This window comes from Ciona intestinalis, chromosome 12, assembly GCF_000224145.3.
Source record: "Ciona intestinalis chromosome 12, KH, whole genome shotgun sequence".
In the NCBI taxonomy this organism is placed as follows: Eukaryota; Metazoa; Chordata; class Ascidiacea; order Phlebobranchia; family Cionidae; genus Ciona; species Ciona intestinalis.
The window spans coordinates 3,620,688-3,634,507 of NC_020177.2; the positions used below are offsets into that span (position 1 = coordinate 3,620,688).

A 13,820-nucleotide genomic window follows, 5' to 3' on the forward strand; every position below is an offset into this window, starting at 1 on the left:
TGAAATCCAAAAAAAATAATCACTCAAAAAATAACATACATGCTTGGTAACTCGTAAGCTGGCACGAGGTGTTAAACCCATGTAATAACGACTGTCGTTTTCCGGCCACGCGAGAATAAAGTAAGTTACATTCATTTATTCATTCATTCATTCAACTGAAGACCCGTGTTCATAACGGCTGTCGTTGCCCGCCACGGGAGGATCAAGCGAGTTACAATCATTCATTCATTGCCCGGCAGTTGGCGTATGTGAGTCACTATATCAGATCTGTGATGTTAGTCCTTTACGAACGACCAATATCGTGTTGTGTTAAATGTTGTGTTAAATGTAGAGTGGGCGAGTCATCAACAAAACAATAGCATCTATTTTTAAAGATGACATGACATTTCCTATTATGTTATTGTAAATATAAAGGAACACAAAGCATGGCCATACAGTACACAGTACACGCCTTAATTTCGTGGCTATTCAGTTTAAATATTTTGTTGGGCTCAAAGCTCACAGGTGCCTTTTTCTAATTTTTTAAGTTTTTAAACAGCGAAGCCTTTTCCATTAAGGTGCAGTTGTTGCTGTTGGTGCTACCGTAAAGAAGGGTATTGTTTTTATGAAACAGTGTTGTTGTTGTGTTAGTAAATCTCTATAATGCAACGTGTGCCTGATTTGTGTTGGCGTGTTGTTCAAATTAACAACATAAGATGTATTTGTCTTTGACTCAGAGACATATTAGTTGCGTGTGTGATAAAATTAAGCCTGAAAAACTGTGCTACTGAAGAAAAACTTAAACATATAAAAAAGATACAGTTGTAACTGCCGTAGTCAACCTAAAGTTAGCTGTGTCAGGCAAACGAAAATACGGCCATGGATCCACATCCAGCAGATTTTCCAGAACCACCCCCACAGGTAGAAATAAATGAGAATACTTATGGATAATGTATGTATATTATTATTTTCTTATTTAGCCTCGTTGCTAGTGAAGATTCCCCCCTCCCCCTACGTTATATGCTAACCCTAACTAATAACCTGTTAACCTGTAACACTTTCCACCAGTCTAATCTGTAACATATTGGAGTGTTCTACTTCACTAGTGCCAGCCAATTAAACAATCTCGCTTAAAAGTATTTACCCCTAAAAGAGGTCTCAGTTAAAACAAAGTTTTTACAGCCCAGAATTACTCTTCGTTCTGACACTGTTGACTCCAGTGTATTTCATGATGATGATAACTTATTTTCAATGGACGATGCAGTAGAACAGCCAGATTCATTTGATGCCGTTCCACCAAATAGTTATCCCTCCCCAAATAGTTCTTTGAGTACATCATATAGTGGAGGTAATGAGAGATTGTTTATAAGGGAAAAGTTTGGCCCCGCGGTACAGTTGGTTAGCGCGCATGCCTTTAACCAAGAGGTTATGGGTATAAGGTTTGTAGCTGCTACTATTGGGGCCAAATGTGTACTAATGGGTTGTCTAAATTGAAAGCCATACATAAAACAAAAAATCCCCAAAACAGTCTCTCATAAAGTAACATACATGGTAACTCGTAAGCTGGCATGAGGTGTATGAAACAGAATACCTAAACTAGGCATGAGGTGTATGAAACAGAATACCTAAAATGACTGTCGTTTTCCGGCCATGTGAGGATAAGGAAAGCATCCATTCATTCATGTTCTTGTATACCTTGAATGAGAACAACCCTGCAGCAGCCACGCTTTTTACTGACGCTTTTTCTCTATTTAAATGCCACAGTAGAACCCTGGAAACACAGATATCATTCACATAAGATGATCCAATAAATAGTTATAAATGTTTCAAAACTGTTCTTATTCTATTTTGAATACTGATATTTCAGTTTTTCTTCAAAATTTAGGTGACATTTTAAGCATGGCATCACCACCATTACCAGTAACCCGGATAACAGAAAGAACTCAAACAGCTGGTGAAGTGATTCGAACTTACAATCCAAGGTAAAAAAGAACTTTTAGATTTTCCGAAAAAGGCAATTTATTCGAAAACTGTTGTAAATTAGGTAGAAATAGTAGTAGAGTGGCACAGAAGCACAAATATCTAGTTATTTTACTTCTGTGATAATATCTTGAACTTTTGCAACAATGTATGTCATTTGTACCAATTTCAGTCTGTTGTTCTGTTTTAAATGCCTAAAAATTTCCTTTAAAATAAATTTATTAATATTTTAGTATTTCTTGTCATTCTAAATTAAGGATTTGTAATTGTAGTTAAAGTATATTTGTTTGGGGATGTTTTTTGCAGTTTTATTAGACTAAGTATTTTTGTTTTTAATTGCTGTCTTAACCTAACATTGTTTTGTCCATTTCAGTCCAGAGAAAAGGGATCATGAAGTAAGCTATGATGAATTGCTGGAAGAAGACATGAAGTTTAGTGCAGAAGGTGTTTCTGATTCGGTTAAGCATTTTTATGGGTATGTATGCACATCATATAAAAAATAATCAGTTTTCGAAAAAAAAAAACAATTTTTAAAAAATTTTGCATATTATACAATACAATGCTTTTAATTATTTGCTCCACAGACCACAATCCTAATATTAAGTATAAATGATTGTCAAAGCTATAAAAAAAAGTAGTGTTTTACTGATTTAATAACACACCTTAAAAGCACTAACTACCTGTTTAGTAGGTGACCCAGGTCACACCACCAAATCAAACAGAAACCTAGTTTTGGGTCATAAACCATGACTTGAAGGGTAGGCCTACTGTGTTAAGAAACCAAATGCTTTGCCTCTTTCGTAAAAAGTGTGTTTTACGAAAAAAACCACAAAAATCTACTTTACCCCTTACAAATTTTCCACAAAATGTATTTAAAAAAACCATAAATATATATAATTAAAAGGCTTTAGGTATACGTATAACTCAAATTGACAATACCTGTTTAATTTTTAAGAGCTGCCATTCCAGTGACATGTGATGACAGAGTTGACACAGGTGCAGGGTATGACACAGTTGATGCTGGTGCAGATTATGGCTCTGATGCAGGACCAGATAATTCAGATACTGGTCCACCTCTTCCATACAAACAGAAATCAAAAGTTATTGAACCAGAGGCCATTGCAGTGAATCGTGAATTCCAATACCCTATGAACCATAAACAAAGAGGTTGCTGTATCATATTTAATCAAAAGGTAAGTTCTCATTGTGGCAATGGCCGAACTCTAGCATAAATCCCAAGACTCTGGTGTGCCTCGCTGTAGGACGTTGCCCAATTGAATAACATAGTGTATTGATATTTGTACATTTGGGTAAATTGCCTGGAGAGTGTCACCAAATGCTGCAGCTTTTATAGGAGATATTATGTTAAATTCAATTATGACTGAAAATATGTTGAATTAGATTATGAAAATAGTTACGACTGAAAAGATGTTTTTGTGTGCGTATGTTTTAATATAAAAGCTTGCTAAACCACAATTGAATTCTCAAACCAATATAACCATTTCCCTGCTTGCTGACTTGGCACACTATGACTGCTTTTTGTTTACTATTCTATAAGTTCAAATATTTATTCTTTATGAACAAGAGTTTGAGTAATAATGGCGCAATATATACCCAGTAACTAATTGTTTTTCTTTGTCGGGCGCTTGGCTGTATATATATTCATAAAACTTTAATTTAATTGTGAATTTTGTTATAAATTTTAAGCAGCTATAAGCTAAAGTATGCTGCATTCTCAACATTAATCATTAACCAATGAACTTTTCTATGTTTGACAACTATGAGTGTAACTCCATTTTAACAATGTTTTGGCGAAAACTAAAAGAAACTGGCGCCTATGTAGTTACGTGATTGCGTTTTTCCTCACTAGTTTGGAGTATAGTATAGCTGCATATAAGTATAACCATACCGTGTATATTTCTATGCATATCCTTGTGTACATTACTGTTAATGCTAACAAGTATTTTAACCTTTTTTTAGCATTTTGATGCGCACTTGAGAATGGATACAAGAGAAGGAACGAACCATGATGCTGAAAACATAAAACATTCAATGGAAATGCTGGGGTTTGAGCACGTACGAATCATTAAGGATTCTACTAAAGTTGAAATTATCAATTGGATTGCTGCAGGTTTGAAATTGAAATATACGAAAAATCATAAGGAAGATAATTATATATATATATATTAATATTTAAAGTTTACAAATAGGAAACTGAACAATTTTAATACAGCTCATAACAATACTAAAACTCATCATATAAATCTGTTCTATCTTTTATGCGCCTAAAACCGAAATATTACCACAAATTACATTTGTGTAAAGTAAATGTGTTTAAACAAACATGAATTTTATTCTATATGCGTGAATGCCGTGAAATGTTATGTTATGCACTTATGGGGCCTTATATTTTAAACCAGAGTTACCCTATTACTGCAGTAATAATAATTACAAATTACTTTTTCAGTTTCAAAAGCTGATCATTCCAATTACGATTGCTTCGCTTGCGTGATATTAACTCACGGTGGTGATAAGGATGTTCTCTATGCACGTGATGATAAAATGGAGTTGAAAGACTTCATGCAACCATTTAGGGGTGACAATTGCCCCTCACTTGCTACCAAGCCCAAACTCTTCTTTATACAGGTATTTGCATGTTTTTTTTATTTTTTGATTAACAAATAACAAAAATTAAAAAAAAAATTATGAATTCAGACCATTTTTTAGATTTGTTTTGTATATACATATAAATATTATATTAATATATCATTTTTTGATTGATGATTTTCTTATCTTCTATTATTTTGCTCAGATTTTGTTCTAGTAAATATATTTACTTTTTATTTTTTAATAATTTGGCAGTTTCATTTTTATTAAAAGGAACCATTTTTATAGTATTGTATTCATTTTTATTTTATTTTAATGTTACAATTTTTGCACTTTTACTGTGTTTGGCATTTGATTAGTAGTATATATAATATATTGTTCAATTTTCCCCCATTTTTTTTTCTTCTCAGGCTTGTAGAGGTTTTAAGCTAGCGGAACCTGTGAAAGTTCGACCTGTACAATGCGATTCATTAAATTATGACACAACAGATGGTGGATCTGCAACTGTGGATGAATTTGCCACAATTCCTGCTGAGGCAGATTTCCTTATAGCACAATCAACGGTGCCAAGTATGTTAACTTTTTTTTACTGGTTCTCTATACAAAAACTATACAAAAGTTGTGGTAAACCCACTACAAAAATAAAGGTTTTTTTGAACCGGTGTGTGTGCACCTATATAGATTGCTTGGCGCTGTGGTATAGTGGTTAGCATGCCTTCATTTATTTCAAACCCTAGAGGTTATAGGTTCAAGGCTTGATGCCGCTACCGTTGTTGGCAAATGTGTCCTTGGTCAAGACATGCCTACTGTTTTAAACTGTATTATAAATCAACAGAATATTACTCCTGGAGAAACAAAAGTAACGGATCTATTTTTATCCAAGCTCTTTGTTTAACATTTAATCTTTTTGGTGAAAAACAAGAAATAATGCAGGTCAGTTTTACCATATAGTAAACATAAGAGACAAACATTAAGTCCAACCAATTCCTATTCAAATATCATTTAAATAAGAGACCGACAATGCCATTTAGGAGAAACATATATCGTTTATTATACAATTGGTTGGACTTGATTTTTGTCTGTTTTAATTTTGTGGCACCGGAGCCATGGTGTATTTCTTTACACAAGATTCTTTTAACACTATGAGTTAAGTTTTCGTAGCACCAGATCTTTAGAAAATATAGTATGTTGTATGCTAACTTAATCTTTTACTAAATAGATGATGACGAAAGTAAATCGCATGGTGGCTTATGATTATGAATCTGCCTCAAAAGATCCGAAAATGAACCAGAAAAAGCAGATACCATCAATCACCACACAACTAACTGCGGAACTTTATTTCCCAAAGAAACGAGAGGGACATCCAAGTGCAAGCGAATATTCTGTAAATCAACAGGTCAGTTTGTTTTAGTGTGGATTGATGTATCTACAAATCCCTGCATTGTGTCTTTTATTTGAGTTTACTAAAAAGTTTAAAAAAAATTATTTTGAAAATTTTATTTAACATTTTTTTAATTTCTGTACTCTTTAGGCTTTTATATATTAAATATTGTTCAGTTAGTTTCTCAGATCAGACACAAATATTATAAATAGGATATTTTTAAATGTGGGTCTTTCATAAAAATTTGGATAGTTTTATAAAATGTATTTCATTTTATCAAACAAAAGGTATCTTTGTAAAACCCACATTTGTTGATTTATTTGTAAAGGTATTACTTTACAATTGAAGTTTTAGGTTTCATCTTAGTATTACAGTTACACCATTGTTTGTTCTTGTATTCAAATTTTTGTCTCGAAACATTGTTATACGCTAGTAATTCTTTACTTCCTAATTCTATTAATATATTTTTTTTTTAAAAACAAGCTCCAATATAAACAGGTAAATCTAGCTAAAATTTAAGAGTCATTTGTTTTTGTTAAGAAACAACTAATTAGATAAATATGATCCCATATTTCCTAATCGTGTTTTTAACAACTAACAATGCTTCTAGAATTATGAAGCTACAGTTATATAGATCAGTACATATTCATTATTTACTACCAAATGGGACAATAAAAAATATCCATCTTACCCCTACCTCCATATGCAGTATAAGGGGATTTACTTTGTTTTTAAATGAACCATTTTACAGTTACCACATGAACCCTATTACCCCAACCTACTATACATCTAACACACAAGCTAGCATTCATTTAAACCACTATTATAATCTATAGGTGACATCACCACGGCAATTGCAACACAATCAAGTCACTGCAAGATGTGAATACGACCAGTACAGGTAAGAACTTAATTTCACCAAACTGTTATCTCAAGCACAAACCACTGCATGTGTCTATGGCGTAATAAGAGTTGCATAATGACGTCATCATGTGTAGAATAAGTGTCGGGTTTCACCAGTATTTCAGTAGTTTCGGTTTCCTTTTTAATCACATGATACAGTTCCATTCTCCTATCTATTCATTGTGACTTAACACAAGGATTAAATGAGCGTCGGTCGTAACACACTTGAGGTGTAAAGTAACCCCTATATACTGTTAAGGGGTTTTCCATTTTAATTGTATTATTATATACAGGAATACGATTGACTGCATTCGCCGTCTCTTTACTTATTTAATGAGAAAGTTACATTAAAACTGTAAAAGTCGTTTATGGTCTTTACTTATGATAGAAAAGGTTGCAAAACAAGCGTATTGTGTTTTATATGTCTGCCCACACACTTTTCCGCATATAAAAAACACATGAACTTAACACATATGGTATATTAATATATTTGCACTCCTAAAATTGCGTATTAACTTCGTACGTGACTTATACGCCCACGTCTTACGTTTAATGTTATAAATTTTGACTCTCGACTTCAATACTGTAACAGTCCCGTTTGTTTTGTACGGTCCAATGCTAGACTGCAGTGTTATAATACGCTCAAACCGTCGCAAAACAAACAACGCTTGCGAGCTCGTGCATTCTGCTATATCACAAGATAGGTGCCTTTATTTACTCAAAGTTTCAGTGCCATAACATTTTAATGATCGGTGTCATAAAAACTGAATTTTTATAATCGGTACTTTCCGCTTTAAAAATGCGTTGGTATTACGTAACACACAATTGGAGTTCATTTTCAGTTGAAATGAATTGTATAGAATTTTAGGCTTGGTTGCCTTTAGCCAACTTTGTTTGTTCTCCTGCTCTGTTAGCCAGTGTCGCGTCTCGCGTGCTAGACTTGATATGTCTGCGCCTCACGTGATATTATTATCATTGCCGCAGTAGTTCCTCATTAAATGACTTTTAAAAAAAAAAAATAAATATAGTATTGTAGGGTAAGATGGGATACCGTTAGTACTTAAATCCTATATTTTATAATTCCGTTTTTTACAATTAACAAAGTTCCTTTAAGGTCACGGCACCACGATCATATAATGCTTTAAATATGCCCTGTTTACTTGTTTCTCAAAAGCGTTAGTTCATCTGTATACAAATTAAGTGATACGGCCTACAGTTGCATTATTACTTTGTTCTATAGCTCCCATACTGTACGAGCATCAGACAACGCGTTCGTCGAAACAACAACTCAATTCAGCCGTCTCGCAATGCAAGCTGGTGATGCAAGCAGGTTAGAAGAAGCTTACATGGATCCAAGAACCCAAGGTGCTGCAGCCAACCCACCAAGCCACGCCTCGGTCCGCCAACGTGATTTATTCCCCCGTCCCCCACCCTTACCTACTAAGCAGAGACAGACACGCCGTTCTAACGATAGCAGCCATCGCAGATCGGGCGATTACACAACTCGAAGACCACCACAAGAAGTCTATTCGTCTCCCACCGGTTCTCCTCGTGACGTCACACCTCATTACGTCACAGGTTATGACGCACCCCCCCGTCGCTCATCACATGAAACTTCGCCATATGGCAGCCAGCATAACGTAGCAAGGCGACGACCATCGTATGAAACCTCTTTCCCCGCTGGTTCAAGAGCCATCCCAGCAGTCACCTTAAGAAAACAGAGCTTACCCGTTTCTAGCATGTACAGCAGTTCAGCAGACTCGCACCTCTTAACGCCTAACAGACACCTTCACCCGAGCGAAACTGTTCCTGCGCGGCTTTCCGTTTCCCCAAACGCCGCCAGAAACTCTGTAAATCGTCGAAGTCTTCCGCTGGGTACAGACCCCAAACCGCAAGCCGTTTCGAGCTGGGGCTCTGGCATCAACCGAGCCGGTCTTCGTTCAACGAAGCAAACAGAAGTATAAACCCAAAAGTTATATTGTAGTTTTAACTATCTATATACAAAACGCACTAACTTGTATAAATACGTGGCTGCTTTATTTTGGGTTGTATTTATTTACTAGCCATGGGCTACTAATGATTTAATACAAGCTTCCCATTAAGCATATACATATCAGTATAATTTTTCACTTATTTTTCCCCCTTTTTAATAATTTTATTGCCCCATTTTTACATTGTGCCTTTGAATTCCAACAACTCACAAATGTTTCTGTAATTTTATGCAATTTTGCGCCATAAGATTCTTAATTTAGTACATTTTAACAGTATCTTAATGTTAATACACTACTGTTCTTAAATTCCAAAAACTGTTACCATTTCATCTTATGCTTTTTCGCCAAAGTTTGTAAATTCTGTATTTTTTATAAATCTTCTTCCAAATTTTATAATACTGTTTCTACATTTCGAAAACTTGTAAATATATAATCGTTTTTCTTTACAGTCATATTTAAAACAACATAGTTCATTTTTGTTCCAATTTCAAAAGCGTGCTTTAAAGTACTGGTATATAGTAGTAATATGGGGTAGGATGGATACATAATACGCATTTTCCATAACCGTGTTTTGAAAAATTAACAACGCTCTTTTAGAGTTGTGAGGATACGTGAGTCTGTAAATATTCTTTGTTTACTGCCAAATGGAATAACAAAGAATAAAATGATGTCCCATCTTACCCCAACCTACTAAATACCCACAGTATATAAGTCAATACATACAGGTGCTCCAAGCTTCAATCCAAAAGCGTTTTAAACAAAATTCATTCCTATATTCTCATTAACAGGTGCGACATACATATACACCATCTATAACATTGTGGTTATTAAAATTCTAAATTGTCGAATCAACTGTAAATTTATATGTTGCTTATTTTTGAACAAACGTTGAACAAATACAGTATTTTTAAGGCTTTTTTGCTGTGTGTCTTATTAGTTTTAGTTTTTTTTTACAGGATATATCGAAATTTAAAAAGTTTGCTGTTATAAATAGGGGAATCGGCCAATGCTGGTCTAAATTTCATGTATTGTACTTGTCCAAGGACACCCCCACAATGGTAGCATCGACAATTCAAACCTATTACCTCTAGGCTAGAGACTGGCGCACTGACTAAGCCGCAGAACCAAACATGTTTCTAAAAATAGACGCGAACCACGGCCGAAAAAGTGTCTACTGTGACGTCATAAAGTCGATGTCACCATGTCGCAAGCATTTGCAATACTGCGATTTGTTGAAAAGTTAAAACAGATGTGACGTCAAAGTCACACGCGACATGACGTCAAAATCACACGCGATATAACGTCAAGGTCATATGTTTATAGTTCCTTAGCAACCAAACTGAAATAATCTACATAAGCTAGACACATACACACGCTAGCTCCCAAAAGGGATTTCCCTATGTAAAATTGTGGTAAAGTCCAACGGGTCCGTAGTGTTTCTTGCTGAAAACTATTTATAGAGTTCGGTGGCTGACTTGAATTGCTTTGAATGCCGTATTTTGTTCTTGAATTAAAGATGATGCATTTCACTTTTTTGTTCTTGAGTTAATGATGATGCATTGTCACCGATGCATTGCTTAACTGCGTATGCGCGAACCATGAGTGTTGGATTATAACCACGGCCTATACCCTATATAGGTCCTATTGCATGCTTCGCCATATAGCATGTAAATAGAATCATATTGAAAATAGTCCAGTCACGCTATCGTTTTCTGAGCAATAGTGTATTTTAAATATAGTATTGATTTCGCCACAAGCTGTAATTACTTTTTTAAACTTCCAGTTCCGTAAATCAGAATTGTTAAGATTTAGTTACGTAACTCAGTATCCTCAAATGCAATCCGGTGGTTAAAATCCTCTCGCCCCGGGGACTTTCCCGTGTGGTTTCAGGATTTGTTTTGTTGCGTGTCAATTACTCCAACACATGATGACGTAATTTCCGGTTTCTTGCGCTTGTGTTCTTTGTTCACAGTTGAGTACAGATGGCCTATATACAAAAAAAAAACGTTTATTCGTTTATTTACTATTTATTCCCTTACTTTTTTAAAAATTTAATTGTTATAAATTGTTTGAATTTTTTTCAATCAAAAATTTCCTATTTTTACCAAAGCTGTTGTTAAGGCTGACGTTATACCTCTCTTTTAACATATACTGGGCAATGCATTTTTACGTCACTCGCTTAACTTGAACAAGTATTATTAAGAGAACTCACAAACATGAACGAATCCCAAAACATACACCCTATAACACTAGTATTATTGCTATACAACTAATGGATTTTACTTCTGATGTCTTGAATAGACGGCATTTTCATTTGATATCCCATTAAATGTAATTATAACTATATTGCACATAAAGTTACCGCGAGATTCTTGATGCGTAAGATTTGTTTCTTTCAGTCCTGTTTCTTTTTGGCCGTATGTTTCAAACCGTTGGGTAAACGCGAACTTAGTACTCACTTTCCGCGGCTTCGGAGCTATAAATGAAAACAGTTTGGGATTAATCTTATATACACATGGGGTTATATTACAAAATCTAAGACGAAAAATCATTAAAATCTTTGATTCGTTTTGAGTTTAAAGAGTCATAATATTTTGGCGTGCATTTAAAATATGGCTTCTAAAAACATTTAATTGGTCTTGTGTAAAGTAATATAGTATAAGGTGGGAGACGACTGGACGCCTTTAGCAAATGATATTCAAATATCCTGATCGTGTTTTAAACAATTAACAACGTTCTATGGGAGTCGTGATAAGTTTACTACCAAATGGGTCGAAAAAATATAATAAAAAAGGTGTCCCATCTTCCCCCACCCTATTATATTATAGTACAAACTTCGTGGTGACATTTCCGAATAGTCGGAATCGGAAGCAGTAGATTGATATCTCGGTCGAGGTGCTACGTCTTCAGCGGCACAATAAACAGAATATCGGTCTGGTGTCGCATAATATGCACTCTGTGTGGTTAGAACTCTGCCGTCTGTTTAGAAAAAAATTGTTTAAAAGATTTTAAATAATTATATTGTAAATCTATGTGTTTTTATTATTTTGTTGCTGTTTAGATAATTTTTTTAAATTGAATTGTATGAAAACAACTTATAGTTTTTGTCGTTGTTTTTTTCGTGTGAAGAAATGTTTTATATAATATTTTACGTATATTTATATGTGATGTTATATGCTATACGTTTACTCACGTCTTGGGCCCGTTTGTCTCATTGTCACTCGTGTGTTCGGAATTCCTGCGATACTGTAGCCGTTAGTGAGAGCTAGTGAGATGGGTCTTGGTTTGTTGTTTCGTGAAGGATTTGTGGGAAAGTTTTCGGGAATTCTTGGCAAAGTTTGGTCAAAAATTCGCCGTGGGTTGGGTTGGGCAAGACAGTACACTGTACTACTTTTTTCTGGTACTGTCCTGACGTCATCCAGTGCTGCACAATATTCCGACCCATCCGGGAGCACTGGTGTGGGGGATGGCTGAGATACACGATAGGCAACACTTTCGATAGTTTGTTGTGTGAACGTATGCTTTAATTTTTCCCTTCGCTTGACTAACACAGCAATCCTGCATGTAGAAATTGTTATGATAACTTTTTCATTTTGGAAACTTTTTGTTCGAGTCAAACCAATTGGTACATCAGCACTTACAGCAGTGATATAAGTAGTACGATGACAAGAACCACCCACAGAATTAAAGAAACGCTAAAAATGCTGCTTCCCCCACAGGATCCTACGCTTTCTGACGCAGTGCCTGCGGAAACACCACGTAAAACACAAAAAAACGACTAAACATTTGTGACGTAAAAATCCCAACTCTATACCTGTAATGTTAACAATTTTCTCTGATTCTCCAAGTGTACTATGCGTAAGTACACAAGCAAACGTACTTTCACTGCAACCTAAAATAATTAGGCGTCTTTTTGTAACAGTGTCGTTTTCGAAAACATCGTACTGAAAAACGTGTTCGTCTACAAATAAAGACTTGGTAAAATAAAACCGTTTATTTTAATACAAAACTCTATTTTACCAGTTGAAGTGCATTTTCCACCTCGTTGTTCCCATTGTAACGTTCGTTTGGGAATTATTACGTTTACTGAACAGTCGTAAACCAAAGCAGACTGGGTTGCGACTTTCGATATCACTATTAGGTCTGCATCTGCAAATGTTACTCGTTTTAAAGTATTGTAGGGCTTTTGCTCGTATGCTATTCGATAAGTAAAAGAAACTTACCGTTTTGACTTGTTGCAACAGAGAAAAGAGTGAATGCCAGGATAACTTCAACGAAACCATACATTCTATTTCCTGAACTAAATCGCTATAGATTACTGCATACATAAGCTAAGCTCAAATTGAACAACTGAACATTAGCATAGGCTAATTTATATTCACTAAAGAGTAACGTAAGGCCTATGTAGAATTTTGTTTGTAGTGAGTGTAGGCTACATAGCTTGTGATGTGTTACGTAAAAAGCGAACGCCTACATACTCTCACTGCATAGGCCTAATATGCGAATAGTTTTGACCAAATTAGATCGGCCACAAATGTTATAAGACTGGAATGTCTTATAAATATATATCTCTGTTATAATTTGCAAAAAATTCTAATAAGGTGCTGGTGTTACGTATAGTTTTGATAGAAAATTTCCAAAGGCAGAGATTTTACTACGAATTCTTGTTGCAGTCAAGAGTAGATTAGATTGATTTTCTCAACACCCACACATTTTATCCTCGTTAATCTTTTCTGCAGCTTTTGCCCCCTTTATTCAGCCTAAACTATATACCTCTATGAAATTAGGTAAACACGGGACGGTGGTTTCCAATACAAAAGTCATTTCTCTTTACGTATATACACGATTGGTAGACGCAAAAGTTTTAATAGCTTCTTTTATTGCTACTCCTATTTAAATTCGCGCGTGAGGCAGTGGAAGACACGTAAAATTTTGTTTTTTTAAAACGGCATGTTTAAAGTTAAACTTATATTTTAGTT

The 13,820-nt window shown here is 34.9% G+C and overlaps 2 protein-coding genes across 2 annotated transcripts; one reads left to right on the forward strand and one right to left on the reverse strand.

Moving 5' to 3' along the window:
• The first annotated feature begins 660 nt into the window (after positions 1 to 660).
• LOC100178691 lies at positions 661 to 9,758 on the forward strand. Its single transcript, XM_002131510.4, has 12 exons — positions 661 to 900; positions 1,162 to 1,327; positions 1,865 to 1,961; positions 2,333 to 2,434; positions 2,915 to 3,152; positions 3,940 to 4,090; positions 4,427 to 4,605; positions 4,977 to 5,136; positions 5,402 to 5,499; positions 5,786 to 5,962; positions 6,784 to 6,848; positions 8,091 to 9,758. The coding sequence occupies exons 1-12, from the start codon at positions 859 to 861 to the stop codon at positions 8,812 to 8,814; spliced, it is 2,199 nt and encodes a 732-aa protein (XP_002131546.1). The 5' UTR covers positions 661 to 858; the 3' UTR covers positions 8,815 to 9,758.
• A 216-nt stretch (positions 9,759 to 9,974) lies between these two features.
• LOC100181058 lies at positions 9,975 to 13,820 on the reverse strand. The gene is made up of 8 exons (XM_002131494.3): positions 13,065 to 13,820; positions 12,862 to 12,990; positions 12,656 to 12,802; positions 12,483 to 12,585; positions 12,035 to 12,399; positions 11,677 to 11,820; positions 11,204 to 11,317; positions 9,975 to 10,828 (listed from the first exon to the last, which is right to left on the reverse strand). Exons 1-8 carry the CDS (start codon positions 13,126 to 13,128, stop codon positions 10,728 to 10,730), a joined length of 1,167 nt encoding a protein of 388 aa, XP_002131530.1. The 5' UTR covers positions 13,129 to 13,820; the 3' UTR covers positions 9,975 to 10,727.